The 20,095-nt window shown below is 55.5% G+C and overlaps 1 protein-coding gene across 4 annotated transcripts in view; it reads left to right on the top strand.

Moving 5' to 3' along the window:
• The window catches only part of TNS1 (tensin 1), a 54,955-nt gene extending 35,390 nt beyond the window's left edge, over positions 1-19,565 (top strand). For 3 of the 4 annotated variants that reach the window (XM_040603580.1, XM_040603578.1, XM_040603581.1), the window contains 15 exons: positions 278-456; positions 709-784; positions 3,195-3,287; positions 4,194-4,229; positions 7,639-7,813; positions 8,495-9,363; positions 10,733-10,819; positions 11,492-11,623; positions 12,022-12,114; positions 12,676-12,753; positions 12,856-12,927; positions 13,007-13,175; positions 13,424-13,492; positions 13,831-13,863; positions 14,928-19,565. In XM_040603580.1, the coding sequence (XP_040459514.1) occupies positions 278-456; positions 709-784; positions 3,195-3,287; positions 4,194-4,229; positions 7,639-7,813; positions 8,495-9,363; positions 10,733-10,819; positions 11,492-11,623; positions 12,022-12,114; positions 12,676-12,753; positions 12,856-12,927; positions 13,007-13,175; positions 13,424-13,492; positions 13,831-13,863; positions 14,928-15,072 (2,306 nt within the window). In that variant the 3' untranslated portion in view covers positions 15,073-19,565. The remainder of the gene's footprint in view (positions 1-277; positions 457-708; positions 785-3,194; positions 3,288-4,193; positions 4,230-7,638; positions 7,814-8,494; positions 9,364-10,732; positions 10,820-11,491; positions 11,624-12,021; positions 12,115-12,675; positions 12,754-12,855; positions 12,928-13,006; positions 13,176-13,423; positions 13,493-13,830; positions 13,864-14,927) is intronic. The other variant, XM_040603579.1, reaches the window with a different exon arrangement.
• Positions 19,566-20,095: the final 530 nt, after the last annotated feature.

Here is a 20,095-nt window from a genome sequence, read left to right as displayed (position 1 = left end):
GTGCAGCAATCCAGCCAGTAGCCACAACTCTGCATTGCTTTATTGCTTGTCCCCAGGCCACTGCTGTAGGGTGTATCTGCCCCAGCTCAAAACTGTTGATGCTGGTCCAGGGGTTAGATGCAGGTGAGTGCTGAAGCTGCCATCTCGGCTGGGCAGAGCTCCCTCCATGGCACATGGCCCTGGGAACACCTCTCAGATCAGCCCAGAGCATCTCCTGCTGGTCCTCATCTTGGCCAGCAGCTCCTCACCTGCCTCCCACCCTGTGCTTGCCCCACAGGGGTGCAGTCCCGGGAGAAGCCCCCAGAGGAGAGTGCTGTGCCTGCCCGCAAGCGGACCCCCAGCAACAGCCACTATGAGAAGAGCTCGCCGGAGCCTAGTTCACCCCGCAGCCCCACGGTCCTCTCGCCCGAGGTGGTCAGCACCATTGCGGCTAACCCTGGAGGGAGGCCCAAAGAGGTGTGCTGGGATCGGGGGGTGCTTGCGTGGGTAGGTGGCTGATAGGGGGTAGACACCTCTGGGGAGGGAGAAGGCTTGGTTGGCATCTGCAGCACCCTGGAGGGCTGGGGGTCAATGATGCTCTCTGTGGTGGTGGTTAGCAGGGAGGAGGTGAAAACCTTCCCTTTGCCCCCTCTGCTCCTTCCTTGGGGTATGCTGGAGGTTTGTGCCCATCATAAGGATGGGACTGACCCTTTCTCCTGTTCTCCCCAGCCTCACCTCCACAGCTACAAAGAAGCCTTTGAAGAGATGGAGGGTGCCTCCCCCACCAGCCCACCCTCCAGCGGCGGTGAGATTTCTCCCCCCACCCCAGCCTTCCCCGTCTCACCACAACCCCCTTACTCCAGTCCCTGTAAGTGCTGCGGCTCCGGGAGGCGGAGGGGCTTGGTAGGCCAGAAATTTGCCAAGGGTCAGACAGCTCTGGTCTCCAGACACCCACTGCCATGTTAATCACTCTTTCTCTCCATCCTCCTTTCCTCCACATCTCACCGCTTTGCACTGCCACCAGCATCCCATGCTCAGCACCCTCCTGTTGGCTTTTTCTCACCCTGTACTTACTGGGTGTTTCTTGCATGGGATCCCAAGGCAGGATAAAGAGAGAAGCAGGGTCCGAAAGACAGCATCCTTTCACTCTGTTCTGGTTCTGCATCTCCCCATCTTTCCTACCAGCATGGCAAGAAGGGCAGCAAGACTGCAGTAGCAAGCGAGTGGAGGGAAGGCAGGAGGGACTGAAGAATAGGGGGGGACTCAGAGCAGACTCTCACACACCATACCACTTCTCACTGTTTCCAGGGCAGGAGGGGGAAATGGCTGGGAGATGCCAGCCGTTTGCATGCAGCTTGTCTCGGCTCCTCCAGTGCAGCATGCCTCCTTTCTGACTAACCCTGACTGCGCAGTCACAGTGGGTTTGTGTGGACTGGTGTGTGGCTGGCTCGAGCAATGAACCTGATGAGCAGCCTCACGTCGGCACAGCATGACTCAGGCTGGACCAGTGCAACGGAGCAGCTGGTCAACTGGGAAACCGATCAAAACGACAGCAGCCCCCTACCTCCTCCAAAACATTTTTGAGGGATCAAGGCTGACGGATGCTCTAGGGCTGGGGATGCTCAGGCTGGGCCCAGCCCCCTCTGATGCCACGTCCTGGTCCCCATAGCTCAGCTGATGGGGCTCGAGACTGTTTTCTCCTGCACCGTTGCTGTTTCTCCCCTGCAACCCACTGATGTTTGAGCCCCATCTCGTGGGATGCAGTGACTGGAGTGTGGGAGCATCCCCAGGGCACTTGGCAGCTTGGAAATGGCCCTGTTGTTCTGGGGCACTGGAGAGCTTGTTCCAGAGGCAGCAGCTCCCTGGCTGTGGGACAGTGGCTCGTTTTGCGGGATGAGTCACTCCAAGAGGTGACGGGAACAGCCTGACTGGGGACGTGGCCCGGAGGCAATGCTTTTTGTCACACGCCAGCCCGGGAGGCCTGGGAAGTTTGAAGCTGCAGCTTGCAGGCTTGGCCAAAGTGACCCCCGGGGGATACGGGAGCAGTTCCTCTCCACGGGGAGAGGTTGGTCCCGGGGGAATTCCCAGGCCAGGGAGGGACCCTGCTGCTTGTCAGCCAGCGGAGGTGCGAGCTGACATTGCGGCTTGTGGCTGACAAGGTTTGGGGAAATTGGACACCCGCTGGGGAAGGCGCTGCCGTCTTGGTTTCCCAGGGACTCGCTGCTTGGCTGCTGCAGCCCCAGGCTGCCGGGGGACCCGGCATCAGGGCAAAGGTCTGGCTTTCCTCTGGAGCTCCCACCAGCCGCCGCCTCCCGGCCTCGCTGCGGGTCCATGCCTGCACTGACCGTCAAGGACATTCAGATGCTGCTGGAGGAATGTGCCCTCCGGGCCCTCCTGCTGGAGATGAGGCCAGGAGGTCCCCCCTGGTGTGGGAAAATGCAGCACTAGGGAAATGGGCCAAACCCAGGGGGCAGGAGGGAAGAGGAGGCACATTCAGCTCAGGGAGGTCTGCCCTGCCCCGTAAAACCCTGCCACCCCACACTGCTGGTGCATCCATACCATAGCCATACATACATATGCAGCTTCTCCTGGTATGTACGTATGGGCACAGGGGTACAGACCTCATGTGTGCATTTCTACCCCTGGGGGAACATGCTCTGTGTGAACATCCTCACCCACCCATCAAGCTGGTCTAGAGGGTGGGAGGGTTTTGGCAATCCTGCTGTCCTTTTCATGGGGATGATGACTGCTCCGGGACAACCTGGTCCCAGCTCAGCCAGACATGGGCATCAGCAGAGGGGGGTTGAGGTTTGGGAGAGCTGTGTTGGGGGGATGGCAGCTCGCACAGGGGCAATGAAAGAGCCTTCATGCCTGTATGGTGGGACCATTTGCTTACAGAGACAGCGCTGGGAGATGGGGTCTGGGACTGCCCTGGTGGGAGTTGCCCCCTTTCTCCATCCTGCCAGCCCCGCGATGGGGCAGGCTGCTTGTTTTCAGGTGCCTCCTGCCCTGTGCCCTCTCCCAAAATGGAGAGGAGGATTGGGGCCCTTCCCTGAGGTGCTGCTTCATCCGTGGCATCTCCTCTTCCCAGCAGCCTGCCATTGCAGCGGGTGGGTGGGATGGGTCAGGGGGCTCTGAACCCCTGGGCAGTTACAGCCTTTCTGAAGTTTTACCTCCAACCCCTCCACTAATGCTTGTGTGCCCTGTTCTGACAGTGCGTTCTCCCCCCGGCCTGGCCAAGACCCCGCTCTCAGCACTGGGGCTGAAACCCCACAACCCGGCTGAGATCCTGCTGCATCCGGTGGGAGGTGAGTGTGGGCACTGGGGCTGCGGGCGGTTTGTGTGTGGGGGCATCTGTGGGGATACCCTTGGAAGGGCCCCCTGGCTGGGGAAGGTACTTCTGCATCCCTTTTGGGCCCAGGTGGCCTTGGGGTCTTGTGGGGACTCTGGGACTGTGTGAGCGTGGGGGGATGTGGTACGGCTCTGGGGGGGCCTCAGCCCAGCAGGGTCTTCAGTGGTGGAGGCTGGAAAACCCCACAGTCCTGCCTCCTGGCCAGCGCTGTGTTTTTCCCTCCCTCCGTCCCTTCTCCCCAGCACAGCTGGAAAGGGTTTGCTCTCTGGGAGTCGAGCCTGTCAGCCAGAACAGTATCCAGAGCCCTCTCTATCCTGGAGAGTGGTCCTTGGGTGCAAAGGCCCTGCTGTCCTGGGGATGCACCCCAGAGCAGTCTGCCAAGCCAGACCTCACTGCTCCCCAGCACCCAGGGCCCCTTCCTGGGCCATCTCAGGGCTGAGAGCAACCTCCCCAAAACCTGGCTGAGCCTGGGGGGCATGGCCTGGCTGAGCCCACCCAGCGAGACCCTTCTCGTTCTGACCCCAAGGGAGAACTGATGCTTTTTTTGTCCTTGCTGGGCTTTCGGAGCAATACTTTGTGGTGGCTCCCTGCTGGGCTGTTCCCTCTTCCCCACCTGCAACCAGCCTCCTGGGTTTTAGACATCATCTCTGGAATACCCTGGTGGACCCTGGGGGTGTCTGAGGCTGGGTGTCCCATTTGGGGCACAGTGTCGGGGAGGTGTGGCGTTCTGCTTTGTGCTCTGTGTGTCCCTCCCTGAGCAAGGCAAAGCTGCTTAACTCTGATTTCTTTTTCTTTCTGTCTCGCACCTCCCTTCTTCCTCCTCTTCCTGCTCCCATTGCTCCCCTGCTCCTTCATCTCTCAGAGCTAGAAGGGGAGGCGGGTGGTGACTCTGAAGAAGGTAAGAAAGGCTTTTCTTTCTCTGTCTCCTCCCTGCTCATCCCCGCTGTCGGAACTGTTGCTCAGAGCAGGCTCCAACTGTCTGTGCCAGCAGCCTTCCCTCGCACTGTCCCTCAGGGATGCAGGAGCCTGAGTCTTGCCCATCCTGCTCCCTTTTGAGGAAGGGAGCATTGTGCCTTGTGTTGTGTTGGATTCCCTGATGTCCAAATTGGACCTGGAGGTCTGTCAACATTGGGTATCAGTCATCCATAGGGGCTGAGAGCTCTTTGTCAGTGTGTGGCATCCTCGCTGCCAGAGGGTGCTGGGGATGCTGGCATGCTGTGGCAAGCCTTGTATGAGCCTCGTGGGGGGAGCTGGGAGAAGCAGTCCTGGTTTTGGGCTCCTGCCTTCCTGATCTGGCTTTGCCACTGCTGTTTGGAGCAAAAATAAACCAAAGTGCAGCACAAAAGGTCAGCAGGCGCAGAGGCCACCAGTGTGCTGCTGGCTCAGCTGGCTGGGCAGCAGCACAGCGCCGGCAGCCGGTGTGCATCTTCTGCTGGCTGGGAGTCTGCTCAGATTCCGCCCCCGTCCTGTCCCTGTGCTGCACCTCTTTGGGGATGCCAAGGATGAGACTGAGCTGGGATGTCAGCTCAGGAGTGGCTGTGCTGATGGAGGAGGCACTGCAGGCTCTGGGGTGGCATGTCTCCTGGGGGGACAGAGGCTTCAGGAGTGGCTGTGGTTCCCTGGAGTGCCACCTGCTATCTAACAGTGGTTGGGTGGTTTTGTTTTCTTTAATGAAACTTTGGGCCCTCGGGGCCAGGATGGGGAATTGTGTTCAGGATGGGTTTTGGAGAAAGGGTATCTCTTCTTGGCAAGTTTGTGATTCTTCCCGTGGTGCTGAGAGCTGTCAGAATTTCCCTCTGTGAGTTCCTCAAAATGTACGTAACCCAAACCTGAACCTTGTGTGATCTTGGAGAAAGTGCTTGAAGAAAACGTTCTGCTTCCAGAGCTGATTTTTCAGCGATGGCTTCTTGGGTACATTAAAGGAAGAAAAGCTGGGATAAACCCAGTTTTTTCCCTCTTAAGTCCCTGTTCCCCCCACCCCCCCAGCTTTACCATTTCTGTCCAGCTTTAACTCTACAAAGATGTGAACGTCACCTCTCCTCTCTTTCCCACCAAACCCTCAGGAGCTCAAGCTGCGCTGCTTGTCTGTTCCTGTGGTGTTCAGGCCGCTTGTGTTATGGCTGACTCGGAGCGAGGATGTCCAGTGACCCCACGCTGGCAAGGCCGATTGGCCACCGCCAGCCTCTTGCCCTTCTTCTTCCTCCTCTCTGATAACCTGAAGGTTTCTGGGGGTTTGAACCTGTAGTCCTAAGAAGGGACTGGTGTTTTGGCTAAACAAAACTTTGGCTTAGCACCCTCTGCACTCAGCTGCACACCCCACAAGGATCCCTGCCCCTCCAGGCAGATCCCCGCCTGTATGGCCGGACTGTGCCTGGGGCTGAGGGATGCTCTAGCAGCCCAGGAGCTCGGGTCCTGCCTGCCACCTCCGAGGAGGCTTTAAAACAGGCACAGTTGCAGTGCTGGGGATTTCTGGCTGGAGTGCAGTCCTGCTTGGATTTGGGATTCTCAAATGACTTTCCACCTCCCTGGTGACTCACAGCCTCTCTATTCTCCCACCATCTTCCCATCTCTGGAGCCTCTTCCAAGAAAAAAACAGGAGGCAAGATCAGATTTTTCAACCTAAAAAAATCCTGTCTGAAACTCCCACTTTTTTTTTTTTCTTCTTTTTTTCCCCCATATTGAACCAAACGACTTGAACTCATGCCCGTGGTGACACACCTCACTGTGGCACATGTGTGCTGTCCCCCCTCCCCAAGCCCGCCTCCATTCAGCCCCCACCTTTGCAGGAGGGGCTGGCATTTTTGCAGCCCTTTGGTCTTAACCTCTTGCAGGCTGACTCATATGTACAGTCTGGCTAATTTTAGTCTGGAGTGGGGAGCTGGGGGGAAACTGAGTAGCTGTGAAATTAATTTAATTACCTAAGTGGCGATGAGTTTCTCACAGCTGCCCTGGGTGTCCTTCTGGGCAGTGCCTCGACCCTGTCATGTGTCCTGCCTTGGATGCTGGTACCCAGGCCGTGTTAAGGTCCTTGGTCTGGTTTTGGCTCATATATTCCCTGGGATGGTTGGGCAGGGCTGGGCAGGGAGATCAGCCCAAGGGATGAACTCCTCCTTCCCTGTGTGCAGGCGGATGGGGCACAGAGATGCTGTGGGGGAAGGAGGGGGACCTGTGACAGTCTTTTTCCTTGCAGCTCCCTGGTCCGACACTGAACATGGAGCTGTGCATCGACATTGCTGGCTGTGAGCAGGCTGGGTTGCTGGCAGCCTTAGCTGGAGCCTGGCTGTTATGACTAATAATAATAATAATAATGATAATGTTTGCCATGCTAATTACTGCTGCGGAGCTGCCTCAGGCATGGCCAGCATGGAGCCAGGGACCTGCAAGGGTGCCCAGCCCATAGTGTTTGATGCTGGTGGGTGTCACTTAGGGCGCTGTGCCCCAGCATGGAGTCAGTTGGTGGCACATGCCAGCTGAGGTGTAACGGCTGCAGGGGCACAGAGGGGTGGGACTGAAGCTGCAGCCCCTTCCTCCAGCACAGCTTTTGGTGGGGGGCCTGGGGGCTGCGGGGGCTATTGTAGGGATGGGGACCAGTCTGGATGGAGCAGGAGGCAGGGTGGAACGGGAGGAGGAAGGGCTGGGTCTGGCAGCTGCTGTGGCTGGTAACGGCCAGCCCAGCCCGCTTCTTCTGGCACAGGACTGCTTGGTGGCTCCAAAGGAAAATTGCTTTTCTTGGTCGTGCTCACGGGCTCTGGTTTCAAGGCGGGCTGGGAGTGAGAGTGTTGGATGCTGCAGTGGAAATAGTTGGAGCTGCTCTCTGGTCTGCTGCTGGAGATGGCTGGCAGAGGTGGGCCACACAGGGCAGGGACCACAGGGCATCGTCATCAGTCCCGTGTGAGTCAGCACAGGCTGGACAGTCACTGGCTCTATTTTTAGGGGCTGAGGATGAGCAGGGAGCACGACATGTGCTATGTGGCATCCTGGGTGGGGAGGGACGCTGACTCAGAGCAGGGCGGAGGGGCTATGGTGTGCAAAGGGACTGTGGTCCCATGTGCTGTGGCCCCCTCAGGGAAAGGGGTGAGCGTGGCCCCCTGCCTGTGCACTGGCTGGGGTCTGCAGCATCTCTTGGAGTAATCTAAAGGCCCAGATGAACCAGAGATGCTTTTGCACAAGCCCTGGGGAAAGAGGGACAGGGTAGGAATGTGCCACTGGAGAAGCTGAGCTCAAACATCTTCACTGGCTGAAACAGGGATACCTCCTTCCCATGCAAGCGGCAGGCTCATCCGTTTTCCCCTTCTTTTTTGCCACAGAGCCCAGGAGCTACGTCGAGTCGGTGGCACGCACGGCCACGACAGGCAGGGGAGGGAACCTGCCCACCACCCAGCCTGCGGGCCTGGAGGTGCCTGCCAGGAATGGCACCTTCACCAACTCCTTCACTACCCCCAGCCCTGTCTCCACCAGCAGCCCCATTCACAGTGTGGACGGGTAAGGCAGTGGTGCAGGTCCCAGGGGCTGGTGCGGCTGGGGTCAGCGCCAGGTGCACAGGCTTGCTCCCACATTGAAGTTGCCTTTGCAAGGACCCCCATCTCCCCACACAGGGTTTGGGGGTCCTGGCCAACCATGTCACTCACTACCTTGAGAACACAAAGCTGAGTCACTGGTGGTCACTTTGTGGTCACTGCACCTAAGTAGCATCTTGCCAGAGGGAGAGGGAACCTCACAGGGAACCCCCTGGGGTGGGAGGAAGCATGGGGTCAATGCTAACCCCTAGCCCTGGGTTAGGCTGAGCATTGGTCCCCTGTGGTGCAATGGAGCCATTGTCCCTGTGTCATGTCCCACCCCAGCCTGTGAGGTGTCCTGCACCATCCCAGCCTGGCAAGGCTGGCAGAGAGGAGCGCATCAGGTGGTTTGCTGCAAGAGGAGCTGGTAAAAGGCTCTGTCTCCCAGAAAATCGTACCTTGAGAGGGAATTAGGATGCATGGTAGAACTAAAGCTGCCTCTAGTTGCTTTCATGCAGCTGGCAGGACCCATCCCACCATTGCCTCTGAAAGCTGAGCAGCTTGCTGCTGCTGTGCCTCAGTTTCCCTGTGCGCCACTCACAGAAGGGTGCTAGCCAGCAGCAGGAATGAGCAGTGGAGCTGAATCCTCCTTCTCATCTCTCCTCAGGGCTTCCCTCCGCAGCTACCCATCAGAGGGCAGCCCCCACAGCACAGTTACACCTTCCCATGCCTTGGCTGAGCCTGTTTGTCGGTCACCTGTCAGCTCGCAGACACCCTCTGCTAACAGCAGCTACCAAAACTCGTCTCCATCTTCCTTTGCAATGGTCCAAGGTGGGGTCCCGGGCTCAGCATATACCAGCCCCGACTATCCCGATGGCCGAGCCAGCCTCCAGCCAGACCCCCAAGCTCGGCCGCAGGCACAGGTCAATGTGGTGGGGGTCCATGTCCTGCCAGGGAGCCCCCGCACCCTGCACCGGACAGTGGCTACCAACACGCCATCCAGCCCCAGCTTTGGGCGAAGAGCCGTCAACCCCAGCGTAAGCGGCACTCCCGGCAGCCCTGGACTGGGCAGACACACTGTAGTGGCCCATGGCAACCTGGTGGCCCCACCAGGGAGCCCCAGCCTGGCCAGGCATCAAGCTGCGGCAGCCGTCCCCCCTGGCAGCCCCCTGTATGGCTACTCCAGCCCAGAGGAGAGGCGCCCGACACTGTCTCGGCAGAGCAGCTCCTCTGGTTACCAGCCTCCTTCCACGCCATCCTTCCCTGTCTCGCCGGCGTACTACCCCGGCACGAGCACGCCGCACTCCTCTTCCCCGGACTCGGCCGCCTACCGCCAGGGCAGCCCCACGCCACAGCCTGCACTGCCTGAGAAGCGGCGGATGTCGGCCGGGGACCGCTCCAACAGCCTCCCCAACTACGCCACCGTCAATGGCAAGGCATCCTCCCCCCTCTCCAGTGGCATGTCCAGCCCCAGCAGTGGGAGTGCTGTCACCTTCTCCCACACGCTGCCGGACTTCTCCAAGTTCTCCATGCCAGGTAAGGGATGCCCTTGGAGGTCTCTGCATCCCCCTGCCGTGCCCAGGACTCTCCCTTCCTCCTCCTTGCTGGCCGGCGGGGAAGGGGTTGCAGCCATGTCCTGATTTACCCCTCCTGCACCATCTGCAAACTGACGGCACCGCTGGGGCTTGGGCCATTTCCTCCACTTTCTGGCAAATCCAAACAGGAAAAGCACCGAGCTGGCGTCACTGGCGTAAACAGCACCCAGAGTTGTGTACAGGGAGATCAAAGCACCCGGAGGTGGCTTTTCTTTGCTGTGGGGATGTGCTGACCTCCCGGCCCCATTCCTGGCAGGCTTTACCCCGCTGGGACCCTGCTGGGGCACTGCCTCCTCACTTCAAATGGTGTGCCGTGCCCTGGGTGCCACTGTGCCTGGAATGCCTTCACTGGCTCCAGTTACTGGACACCTCGGTGACGCCAAGATTGGATTGATAGGACCAGGGGAATAAAGCCGTGGGGCCGCAGTGGCTCCTGGCTCCGGCTGCTGGGCTGGTTTTCCTGCCGAGCAGGCAGCCCTTTGTGGGCATGCTGGTGCCCGCCCTGGCCCTGTGACTTGCTGTGGCTGGGGACCCTTCCCAGCAGGGAAGCATGAGCAAATAAAACACATAACAATTAGTGAGACCCCTGCCTCTCCAGAGGTGACCAGATTGCAAAGGTTTGTTAATACGTCTCCAGCAGAGATGCTGTCCAGCCCTCTGGCTTGTTTGCTCAGTTGTTTTTGGAAGGCAGGTGGTTGGAAATGTTACCCAAGTGAAGTGACAAGTTTCATGGCCAGAGGACCGGGTCCCATCAGGGCTATGTTACTGATAGGCACTGAGCGAGGCAGGGTCGGGCTGGGGCTGCGTACGTAGCTTTTCCCAGGGTAGGTCAACCTGCCCAGTTCCTTTGCACAGGGCACAGGTAAGGGAAGGAATTTATTTTTACAGTGGACGAGCCAAATCTTAAATACTGGAGAGCAGTGAAGGTCTTCTGAAGTCAGAGGATTTCTCTACCACCCTCTGGACATCTCTCTTTCCTCCAACAGCTTTCATTTCACCCAGCCAGCTCCCTTTTAAATGATGAGTTCCCATTTTGTCTCTGGCTCTGTGGCCAAGAGGCTCATTCGATGCACAGCCCTTTGAGGGCTCTTGTGCTTGGATTTAGCTTTAGGTGCCCAGCAGCCCCTTAAGCTCCAGGTGATGATCAGCCTGCCTGGGTATGGAGGATTGGGTTGAGGTTAAAGCAATGTGCTGGGGCTGAAAGGAGGTGGAGGTATTAATGCTTTAGCCAGATTTGCTAAAAGCTGACATGGAGTTTTAGATACAGCATCTTTTAACTTTTTCCTTGCCTTCTTTTCCTTTCCTTGCAGATGTCAGCCCCGAGACTCGTGCCAATGTCAAGTTTGTGCAGGACACTTCCAAGTACTGGTATAAACCGGAGATCTCCAGGGAGCAGGGTGGGTAGATGGCACAGTGCGAAGGATGCAGTTGAGTGAGCCGTGGTTGGGAGTTGGGGTGTATTTTGGATCACAGGGATTAGCAAGAATTTCCCTGAGAGGCTGAGTTAGGAGTGAAGGTGAATTGTGCATGCTCAGACCATTGCAGAAGGGGGGTTGAAGCCCAGCTCAGCTGCAGGCTTGCATGACATGGGCTCCCCAAACCTTCCCCTTCATGGAGGAGCACTGGTCCCTGCAGTGTGCAGTGGATCTATGCAGTTTGGGGTGCAAAGCACCCAGATCTTGAGTTGAGAGTCTTCAGAGGGGTATTGGAGACATAGCTAAAATAAGTGGGGAGAACAAGGAGAGGGCAAGGTGCCTTCAGGGGCAATGTCCCAGCATTTGGTCCCTGCCTGCTCTCCAGTGCTTAGTTGCTCAGAGGTGGGCTGGGTGGGAATGGATGCTCTGAGATGCCCACACAGGGCAGTGGAGGCCAGGGGGAGATGAGCCCCTGCCTGGCTGAAGACCCACTTGAGGCCGCCATGCAGATGTGCAGGGGGGATGGTAATATTGCAGTGCCCAGCTGCAAGGCTGTGGAACGGGGGTGCCCAGTCCTGACCCACACCTTGTGGCTTCAGAAGGCACATTGGCTCTTGCTATGCTGGCTCTGAGGTCTGCCATTCTCTCCTGCAGCCATTGCACTGCTGAAGGACAGGGAGCCGGGGGCTTTCATCATCCGAGACAGCCACTCCTTCCGGGGAGCCTACGGCCTTGCCATGAAAGTAGCTTCTCCGCCTCCCACAGTCATGCAGCAGAACAAGAAAGGTATTGTATGCCCTTCTCCATCCCACACCAAGATGCCTTCCATCATTCAGCCGGGGTGAGCGGGCAGCTGGGTCTGCTGAGCCAGTCATGCCCTTGGGTATGTGCTGATGTGGCAGGATCCCTCCCTCCCAGGGCACAGGGAAGCACCAGACAACCTCTGCCCTGAGCTCATCTGCATCTTGGGCTTTGGCATGGTAAAATGGGCACAGCCTCCCCAGCCCATCGACACCACTGGGGAGCCTGGCTTGGGGTTGACCCTGTACAAAGGGCTGGATTTGAGGAGGGTATGCAGGGTGGTAGGGACCCCTTCCTTGAGCTGGAGCACTGGTTTCCCCATGGGACTGCAGAGAAGCAGGAGGAGGAGGGCTCTGGTGTGAGAACATACTGTTTCTTTCCAGGAGACATCACCAACGAACTGGTAAGGCACTTCCTCATCGAGACTAGCCCACGGGGTGTGAAACTAAAAGGATGCCCCAATGAGCCCAATTTTGGTGAGTGGCCCCAGTGTGCTCTCCACATGCGGGGCTGGGTGGGGAGAGCCTTGCCTTTGCTGGACTATCAAAGCAGAGCTGTCAGGTGTCTGGGAGAGCTCTGCCTCTGTTACTGCCTCTTGTCCTTGTGTAGTTGAGTCCTGTGCGCATTTGGAGCCTCTGGAGTCATGCATACTCATGAGTGCACACAAATGTGCTTGTGTGCACAGGTACATACCTTTCTGCACATAGATACCGGACAAATGATGCTACTGGGCAGGGTGGAGGGCAGGGGCTCCCCTTGTTTTATTTATCCCATGGCTAATGTGCTCTGAGGTGCTGCACAAGGAGCTCTGCCCCATTTGTTGTTCCTAAGGAGGCCCTGGCATCTCTTCCCCCTCCCTGAGCCCTCCGTGGGCAGGCATGGTAGTTTCAGCAAGACGAATCGCCACATGTGGCATTAGGACCACAGCGAAGAAGCCTACTGAAAGCCTGCTTCCATCCACCCGGAGCAACAACAACCTGACGCTGGGGAAGCCTGTCCCCCCAGCCCTGCACTGACCATCTCCTCTCTGTCCCCAGGCTGTCTCTCGGCTCTGGTGTACCAGCACTCCATTATGCCCTTGGCCCTGCCCTGCAAGCTGGTCATTCCTGACCGAGGTAAGAGCCAGGACCAAAAGGGATTGCATCCACCCTCACAGCCTGCAGGAACAGAGTAAGTTTCCAAGCAGGGAGCAACAGTAACCATCACATGTCTTCCAGATCCCATGGAGGAAAAGAAAGACACTGCGTCTGCCACCAACTCAGCCACAGACCTCCTCAAACAGGGTGCGGGTGAGTAGAGAGGGGCTGTTCCAGGGTAAATGTGGCTCAGAGCAGTGGTTGATCCCATGGCTGCTGTCTCCCTTTCTAGCCTGCAATGTCCTCTTCATCAATTCTGTGGAGATGGAGTCACTGACAGGCCCCCAGGCCATCGCAAAGGCTGTTGGCGAGACGCTGGTGGCTGATCCCACACCCACTGCTACCATCGTCCACTTCAAAGTCTCTGCACAAGGCATCACCTTAACGGACAACCAGAGGAAGTAAGAGCCCCCATGGCCACGTCCCTGGGTCCCCAAAGCCAGTGAGGCTGTGATCCAGGGAGTGTGTTGATGAAGGATGTCCCTGGGGTGGCATGAAGCTGGTCATGGGCAGGGCTGTGCTTTATCCTTGACTCCTGGAGCATCCTAGGGGAGACCCACGGGAGTGTCCCCTGTGCTGGTGGGGCTGGGCTGTGGTGGGGCAGAGGTGGTGCTTCCCTGGCCCTGACGCTCCCTGCCTTGTGTTTCAGATTGTTCTTCCGGCGACACTACCCCCTCAACACTGTCACCTTCTGTGACTTGGACCCCCAGGAACGAAAGTGAGTGCCCTAACCTGGGGGGAGCACATGTCCCCTGCCCCTTTCCCTTCCCCTGGGCTGCTTGGAGCAGGGTCTTTGCTAGCTCTGTCCCCCTTCCTCCTTCAGAGGGCAGGGATGGAAGGTTCCCTTAGATTTTGTGGGGCAACACCAGCTTCTCCTGGTGACTTGGTGTCCCCAAGCCTCTTCATGCTGGGGGAGAGGTGCATCATTTTTTTCCTCATAGAGCCAAGCCTGTGCAAAGCCAGGCTGACCCTCCAGTGTTGGTGCAGTGGCCCCCATCATGGCCCTGTCTCTTTGTGGGGCGCAGGAGTCCCTCACACTTCCTCTTCTCCTTGCAGGTGGACTAAAACTGATGACAGTGGCCCAGCCAAGTAAGTGCTTTCTGTGCTTCCCAGCCAGTTCCTCCCAGCCACTGTTGGGGTGGCTCCCACTTGTGCTTGAGCACTGGCTGAGAGATGCCCCATGCAGGGCAGCCTCTTAGCCACGTGTGAAATGGGCTGAGCTGTTCGCTGCAGGAACGTTTCACCCAAGCATGAGACCATGGTTCTGGGGACTCAGGAGGCATCTTTCAACCCCAAATTCCTGGTCAGAGCAGGCATGGCCCTTGCAGAACTGGCTTTACTGGAAACTCTCCCAGCAGAATCAGCAGGAGCCAGCTTATGGATCAGAGCTGGGGGTTATGCTGATGGCGTGCGAGCCACCGGCTGACTCTCTCTGTTCCTCCTGTACTCCATGTCCTGGCCCATGGGAGTGCAGAGCTGCTGGCTGAGCCCATTTCCAGGGACCAGTTCCCACTAATTTTAGCCATTGTGTTAGCGAATGGGTTTTTATTAGGTTGTCCAGCTGCTGGGATATTTCCCTTCCCTAACTAGAAATGCCATGGCCTGAGCCTGTATCACATTCTGTTCCTCCATATTTATAACTTCAGTTTGCACATTCTAATTAAAAAAAAAAAAGGGGGGTGGGGGGGAAAAAAGGGGAGGGAGATTTTATTCATCAGGGGAGAGACAGAAATAACTGTATGGTCTCACCCAGCTCCTTGTGTCCCCACATGGCCTTCCTCTCATACAGGGTCTACCCAAGCCCATCCATCACACCTCTGTGTCTTTGAGTCATCACCCAAACCAAGGCAATGCTGTGATCGTCTGGAAGGTCCCGTCTCAGGGACGGTCTAGGGGAGAGTGACAGGGATGGTCAGAGCAAGGAGGGCTGGGCCAAGAGATGATGGAGACACAGTGCTGGCCTTCAAAGAAACTGCAGTAAAGGGAAGAGTAGATGGGTCATGCAGGCTGGTTTGGGATGTCCCCCTCTGTTGTGTGAGGTACATGTTGAAGAGGGGAAGGTGGACAAGACTGTGATGGAAGAGGGTGGTGGTGTTCCTTGGGTGAGCAATGCTGGCAAACCTTACTGAGCCTCTTGCCTTCTCCCCACCCAGGCTCTTCGGCTTTGTGGCCAGGAAGCAAGGGAGCACCACAGACAACATCTGTCACCTCTTTGCTGAGCTGGACCCAGACCAGCCAGCTGCAGCCATTGTCAACTTTGTCTCCAGGGTCATGCTTGGCTCTGGACAGAAAAGATGAGCTGGCGCTTGCGGGTGATTCTTGAATTTTGGAGAAGGACTTGGAGCTGATCCGAGAAGGAGTGTGAGGAAGTGCATTGTGGGAGAGGGAAGTGAATTGGGGGGGAAGGGTTGGAATTTTGGAGGAAAACAGCAAACAACAAAAAAACCCCAACGAAACCCCTAAAAACTCAACACAAGCCAAACACACACACAGAGGAACCAAAAGCACCTACGTAAGAGAGCCACAAAGTCATGCCAGACAGGATGCATGTCCCATCGCAGGGAAGGTGACCAAAGTGAAGGCAGCAGTGAGATGGATGTTCCCAGCTTTTAGCATCATGATTCTGAGTGCTGACATCCACTTGGGACTGAATACGGGAACATGAATGGTGTTTTCCGTCTGGAAAAAAAGAGACAACTAGCAAAACCCATGGAAGAAACTCCATCCCAGCAGCTCCATCAGCGAATGTCTGCTGTGTGTTTGAAACGACCTGTAAGAGATAACGACATGGGCTGGGTCCGTGGGATACTGGAAGAGATACCCCCCAGAAACCTTCCCTTGCCCGGCTGGAGCCAAGGGTCCTCACTGGCCCCCACGCTTCTCCTGAAACCTGCCAGCCACCTGGCAAATTACTGGGGATGTGGTGGGGGTTGGTTCTGAACCCTCCTGTCCCTGGGGAGCTTGACCATGGGCTAACCTCTGTGCTGACCCAGAGCCCAGCGCCGGTCACAGGTGAGCTGCTGTGGGTCCACACGGAGAGGTGGGTCATGGCATTTCCCACCTCCCCAGGGTGCTTGTGCCCTCCAGCCTGCGAGGAGGTGGGTGGGGGGCTGCTGCTACCCTGCACCTGGGGTAGGCAGAAGCTCCCCAGGAACCTCCTTGGAGGATGCAGAAAGTTGCCTCCTCTCCCGTCTTCCCCTTTTCCCTCCCATCACTGGTCCTCTTTGGCAGGGTTCTCCTGTGGCCTGTCACGTGTTCTCTTAACACACAAAAAAAAAAACAAAACAAAGGAAAGAAAAACATTGCAATAATAATAGTAATTATAATAATAGTGGATGCTGGCACAGATGGGTTCTCTGTGCGAAGCAGCGGACCCGTGGCTACCCCTATCTCACTCTTCGGAGACACGCAAGCGGTTTTTAAATTGCATGGACGTTCAAGTTGCACGAAAGGCGAATGACTACAAGTAACTCAGGCGCTTTTTTCTCCTTTTATTTTGGAGGCCACGTTAAAATAAAGAAAAAGAAGGAAGAAAATTTAAAAAGAAAAGAAAAAGGGAAAGGATCTGCAGTCGCTGGGCAGCTTTGGCTCAGTGGGGAGGTAACAGGTCCTCTGAGAGCCACCCTGCTTGGCACACATGTACACCCAAAACCGGCTGGCTGGAGGCTTGTGCGCCCCAAATGCACCATAGTTTGGCAAGTGGCTTTGGTGCCGTTGGCTTTTCCCTTCACTTTGGGAGATGAGGAGGGCCAGTAGGAGGGCAAGAGGGGCAAAAGGCCCCTGTGCTGCTGGTGGGGGGCCATCATGGTTGCGGGGCAGCAGGCAGAGGTCACAGCCCTGCGGTGCTGGGGAGGGGGCAGAGGATGCTTTGGTCAGACGTGCAGGTTTGGGGCAGGGGGAACGGTCTGGTTGGAGCTGTGGGCTTGTTGCTGAGCCGTCTGCTGAAAATCTACATCCCCGCTCCCCCCCACCCCTGAGAGATTTTTGTGAGAAGTTTTTAGTGCAAAGTGGCCCAGATGCTAGTCTACTGGGGGCAAAAATTAGAAACATAGCACTGCAGCCCCCCTCCTCCGGAGAGCTTGTCTCCCTCAGACCGCCCTTGCCTTGATAGCGATAATATATATATATATCTGAGCTATACTGATGGAATACTGTAAGCTAATGAAATTTTAAGGAGGAAAAAAAGGTTAAATTTACACTCCGAAAATATTTATTTTTGCCATATTGCTTTCTGCGCATCCTATCTCCCCCATTATATCTGCCCCGCCTTCCCCTGCCCCGGGGAAACACCTGCATGTTAAAAGAAAATCCAGAGCAAGGAAAAATATGGATGGTGGAAGATGCGTGGGGGGCCCCCCCATGTTGGGGTGGCGTGCGTGTGACCGGTGTGCATGTGCGTGTGCGTGTGTGAGCGAGCCGCGTGGGTGCCCAGAGAGGGCTGGCATGGCCGGAGGCTATACTGATGTACTGAAGCGAGAGTGAAAGAATGCATAGCGAGGAGCTGGTTGTGAGACGGTGGCAGGATGGGGGGCTCTGGGGAGGGCTTTCCCCCTCCCCGGCTCCCTGGCTGCACAGATGCAGAGACCTTTTCATTTCCAATGTTTCCAAAAAGCGATTCTCTCCTTCTGCGAAATTCAAGTAAGATGAGAAACGATCTCACCCGTAATCTCCTCACCCCGCCGTTCACTGATTAGAGAAAACACTGTGTTTATAGATATATAAAGATATATTTTTGAAAGCCTCTATTTTTCAGACTTTGTTTTCTCACTGCTCAGAAAAGAGATTATAATAATGTAATTTTATTTTAATCTGCTGCCTCGGAAACTGGTGCTTGAAACTCTCATTCCTTTTTTTTCTCCCCATACAAATGAAGCAGATCTAAGCACCACAGAGATGTTGCATAGAAGCTGAACCCAGTAGATACCTGCCGATAGCATCATGCCTATGGGTCCTGATACCTTTGGGTCCTGAGCCGCTCACGGCTTCCTCACTAACCCACTAGCTGAAGATTTAGACCGTATCCAAATCTTGAACACTAACAAAATCGTCTGATGATTATATTATTTTTTTAACACACAGCTAATCACCTTCCAATGATGTAGCCAGGTGTTTTGTCAACTCCCTTTAAAGGCACTTTTCCCCCCTTTTATTTCCTTTTTTTAAAGTTACATTTTTAGGTGTAACTACCCTTTCTGTCCCTTGGAGAGACTGTCAGCCGGTGCTTGAGGATTGCCCAGGTCCTGGGAGTGGTGGGGACCTAGTGTTGATATATCTTTCCTTATGAAAGGGACAGAAAAGACTCTTTTCTTTTTTTCTTTTTTCTTTCTTTTTTTTTTTTTTTTTTTAATGCAGTCATGGTATTTGAGATTCAAGCTTGTGCGAGTTAAGCCCAGCATATGTTTTGTTGTAATCACACTGCCGTTGTCAGCAGCCGGATGGTATCTCTCTCTCTCTTGCTCACACACACACACACACACACACACACACATACAAATGCATCCCTCCTTCCTGCACAAAGAACTGCATATATTCTTGCCAAAGATATCCTTAAAAACGCACTTTGCCCCACACATTATATATATTTTTTTTTTCGTGTGTAAATTTATTGTACATGTCCTTTTTGTGTTGGATTGTTCTTTGGGGAAGCCCCTTCCCACCCATCCTCCCTTTGCTGTCGATGTTGCTGTCTCTTGGGAAATGCTCCCCAGGGGTTTGTTTGCTGCCTGTCCCAAATGGTAGCACCTGCAATGTGCAAAATGTGGGGTTCCTGTTCAGCTGGGCTGCCTCCGGCTCTGCACCCTACCAGGAGCTATTTTGGGGGATGATCTGCAGATGGAATGCACCCATCTTATGCTCTTTGCCAGCCCCTCATCACCAGTGGAGATGGGGGAGCTCATGGGTTTAAGCAGAGGAATTGAGCAAGGTTTGGGGTTGCTCTGGATGCAACATTTGCTGGCTGCCCCTGGTCAAACCACATATAGAAAACAAACCAGGTAGGGAGAAAAACCGAACCCAGCCTCCGGGCATCTATTTTCTAGCGAGTTCAACCACCTGAACGTAAGCGCAAAGTAAATCCCCACCCAGCAGGTCGGGCAGGTAAAGAAACCAGTTGCCCCAAAAACCCCAGACATCGGCATCAACAAAAGGCAACCCTTCCCGTTGGAGCAGGCAGGAGGATCAGACAGCAAAGGAGCCCGCAGGGGCTTGTTTCATTTCGTTCGTTTGTTTTGCAAATTGTGAGGTTGGTTTGGGGTTACTCTTTTTCTTTTTTTTTTTTTTTATCCTTAAAAAGGAAAGAAAAAAAAAAGAAAAAAAAGGAAGCAACCCGACGTTTCTGTTGGTGGATCCTGTGCCGCCGTGTTATGCGTGGGTTTTTTGTTTTTTTTTGGTTGTTGTTGTCTTTGTTACTTTGGGAACGTTACAGATTTATTTGCTAATCAGTGTTAATGAACAGTTTCAAACTTTTAGACTCGCCCATTTCTGTGTATTTATATAGTTGGAAAAAAATGCATTATATTTTGTATCTTTGTGCCCATAATGTCGCGTGTGTAAGGACGACTTCGGTCACACCATGTCCATGTGTGAATGTGACTCCGCGGTTGTCTTCCCGTTGTACAGATATCAGATTCTTTGCAGTTCATTGTATGGCTTTATAAAGTGGTAAAAACAACAAAAAAAATCAGTTATATAAAATATACTGTTGCTTGGAATGCCAGCTTGGTGTCTGGATCGCTGGAAATGTATCTTGAAATTTAAGGGAGCGCAGGAATAAATGCTCTGTTCTTTTTGCACAGGGGAAAAAAAAAAAGAAAAAAAAAAACCCTAAACCTCAGCGGGTGCTGTGTTTTCTCTGGGCTGTCGTTCGCCCCGTTCCTCGATGGCACGCTGGGGCCCCCGGACAGGCGCCGGTGGGCGTGGGAAGGAGCCGGGGCTGCGCTGCGCCTCGCCAGCCTCCCGTCGCGGCGGGTGCGCGCCAGATGCGCGCTAACCAGGCAGCCCCCGGGCTTCCTACGTGGCTTCAGCTCCAGCTCCAGCCTGGGCTTTTGTTTACCAGGAGGGATCTCTCCGCTTGCCCTGCAGGCACTGGGTGCTCTTCAAATTCGGTTGCTTTTTCCCAGGTTGACTTTAGGTACTGTCTGCGCAGCCTTGGACGTCCCCTTTTGAGTCCATCTCCTGCAGAGGAGCAGGATGGGACGATGCCGATATGGGGTCTTTTGCCTTTGTCGAGGTGATAGTCTGGGTTCTGCTCACGTTAAATCCCACTCCCTGCCCCTCTTGGAGCCATCCTGCTCCCCCATGCCTGGCAAAACTTCCCCCAAAG

This window comes from Falco naumanni, chromosome 8, assembly GCF_017639655.2.
Source record: "Falco naumanni isolate bFalNau1 chromosome 8, bFalNau1.pat, whole genome shotgun sequence".
NCBI classification, from domain to species: Eukaryota; Metazoa; Chordata; class Aves; order Falconiformes; family Falconidae; genus Falco; species Falco naumanni.
Note: the sequence above shows the minus strand (reverse complement) of the source record. Positions and strands in the feature narration are given on the sequence as shown.